Below are 2,500 nucleotides of genomic sequence, written 5' to 3' on the forward strand. Positions count from 1 at the left end.
AGTCATACTTTTTTTGCGTCAAATAAATAGACATTTTTGCGTCAACCAAAAGAAAACTCAGCAACTGAGCAGCACTAATTTTCCTGTAGCCACAACCAACCTCAAATATAAAAACTACTTTAGACCATTTCTCTTCAAAAAATTAAATCTCAGAGAGAGAGAGAGAGAGAGGAAGAAGAAAGACAATTCATGGCTTAATTAATTCATTACCCCACCCCTTGTTTTTTTTTTTTTATTGTTTGATTGATTGTTTGATTGTTTGATTGTTTGATTGTTTGATTGTTTGATTGTTTGTTTGATTGTTTGATTGTTAGATTGCTTGATTGTTTGATTGTTTGATTGATTGTTTGATGGTTTGTTTGTAAGCAACTTCATGGGAATGATATGAAACTTCTTCCATCCTAGCCTGGAAACCAGACAAATCCATCTACTGACCTGTATACATCCTTTGATGCCATTCTGGACCTCTCCAGATCCGAGCACCCCTCCAACATGGAGATGTTTCACCTTCAGTCCGTGGATCTCATTACCTACAATCACTGTACCCTGGAGGAGGAGGAGGAGGAGGAGGAGGAGGAGGAGGAGGAGGATGAGAAGAGAGAGAGAGAGAGAGAGAGAGAGAGAGAGAGAGAGAGAGAGAGAGGAGAGAGAGAGAGAGAGAGAGAGAGGGGGGAGAGAGAGAGAGAAGGGGGAGGATGTGATGGAGAGACAGAATAGAGGGAGACAAAGAGGGAGATAGAAGAGGGAGAAGGGAGAAGGTAGGGTGGAGAGGAGTGTGAGAGGAGGAGGAGAGAAGTCGGGGGAGGAGAGAAAGAGAGATGAAGAATTGAGAAAAGAGAGAAAATAAAGTGATAAGTGTAGAGAGAGAGAGAGAGAGATGTAGACAAATGTGTGAGACAGTTTCATGTTCATTCTCTGGCCTGGAGAGAGCTGTACTGCCAGTATTGACAACGTATTAAAGTAATATTGACAGGATAAGTTGCATTGCAACAAACATGAAAGCAAAATCAATGGCCCTTTTATCTGCATTTCAGCAAGCGCTTAAATGTCAGAGGATGCTGAAACTGACAGCAAGGTCACCCCTGATAATTAAGCCATACTTATGACATTTTTATCGTAAAGACTACTTTAACTGCTGCCTAATTGGCCATTAAAATGTGTTCTGCAATAATTTGTACTGTAGTGCTTGATGCACTTTGAAAACCTGATTCAAAATAGCAAAGAGAATAAATATGAAACTGGAGCTGCCAGCTACAGTAACAGCCCATTAATATGATATGATTTAGCAAAACACTGTCATAAAACAAAGGCATTATTTAGGCATTATTTGAAAAATATGAAATATGGAGGTTTCTTCCAGACAGCGATGATATGTATGTCTGCATTCGTGTGTGTGTGTGTGTGTGTGTGTGTGTGTGTGTGTGTGTGTGTGTGTGTGTGTGTGTGTGTGTGTGTGTGTGTGTGTGTGTGTGTGTGTGTGTGTGTGTGTGTGTGTGTGTGTGTGTGTGTACAGTATGTACTGCATATTGAAAATGTATGTATCCCAGAGATGATTTTTTTTCTTACTACCAGAAGAACATGTGTTATATGTATGCAGTTCATAACACACGCACGCACACGCACACTATCACACAAAGAAAAACAGACATCGGCGAGTTAGGGGGGCTGGGTGTATGAATCCATTAGGGATTAGGGGAACTATGGGATTACCAATCCACAGATTAGTGAGGAGAGTAGAACTGTCCCCAGCCATGGGAACATCTGTGTGCATGTGTGTGTGTGTGTGTGTGTGTGTGTGTGTGTGTGTGTGTGTGTGTGTGTGTGTGTGTGTGTGTGTGTGTGTGTGTGTGTGTGTGTGTGTGTGTGTGTGTGTGTGTGTGTGTGTGTGTGTTTCTGTGCGTGTGCGTGTGCGTGTGCGTGTGCGTGTGCATGTGAGGCAGGTTTAGGTTATGGGGTTACAGGGGTAAGGGTCATCAAGCCGTAGTTGCTATGCAGTTTTGAGTATGCATGCATGGATCTGTGTGTGTGTGTGTGTGTGTGTGTGTCTGTGTGTGTGTGTGTGTGTGTGTGTGTGTGTGTGTGTGTGTGTGTGTGTGTGTGTGTGTGTGTGTGTGTGTGTGTGTGTGTGTGTGTGTGTGTGTGTGGGTGTGTGGGTGTGTGTGTATAAAGAGAGAGGGAGAGAGAGAGAGAGAGAGAGAATGTTGATTTGTTGAAGGCTGAATCCTGCATAGCAACATCCTCACCGGTCACCTCTCCCCTCTGACCCTCACCTGGAAGAGACCAAAGTCCAGCCTTATCGTAGCAACGTAGCGCATCTCGCGCCCGCTGCGCACATCTCTCAGCTCCAGCTGGAGGTCGTGCCAGCGTCCGTCCGCCACCTGCACCTGGTCCAGACGCAGACGGACCGGCCGCGTGGAGCCGCGGGTCACAGAGAACACCAGCTGACCACTTATCACCTGGAGGGAGAGAGGAGGGGCAGTTAGCTCTGGGAGTTACAGAC

General features: G+C 44.9%; 1 protein-coding gene across 1 annotated transcript in view; it reads right to left on the reverse strand.

Annotated features, from left to right (window-relative positions):
• Positions 1 to 2,500, reverse strand: part of celsr3 (cadherin, EGF LAG seven-pass G-type receptor 3) — a gene marked incomplete at its 5' end in the record, with an annotated part of 122,176 nt that overhangs the window by 51,549 nt on the left and 68,127 nt on the right. The window contains 2 exons of the mRNA XM_080443851.1: positions 436 to 546; positions 2,271 to 2,456. Coding sequence (XP_080299977.1) covers positions 436 to 546; positions 2,271 to 2,456 — 297 coding nt within the window. The remainder of the gene's footprint in view (positions 1 to 435; positions 547 to 2,270; positions 2,457 to 2,500) is intronic.

Source organism: Gymnoscopelus braueri (assembly GCF_963280865.1).
Source record: "Gymnoscopelus braueri genome assembly, chromosome: 12".
NCBI classification, from domain to species: Eukaryota; Metazoa; Chordata; class Actinopteri; order Myctophiformes; family Myctophidae; genus Gymnoscopelus; species Gymnoscopelus braueri.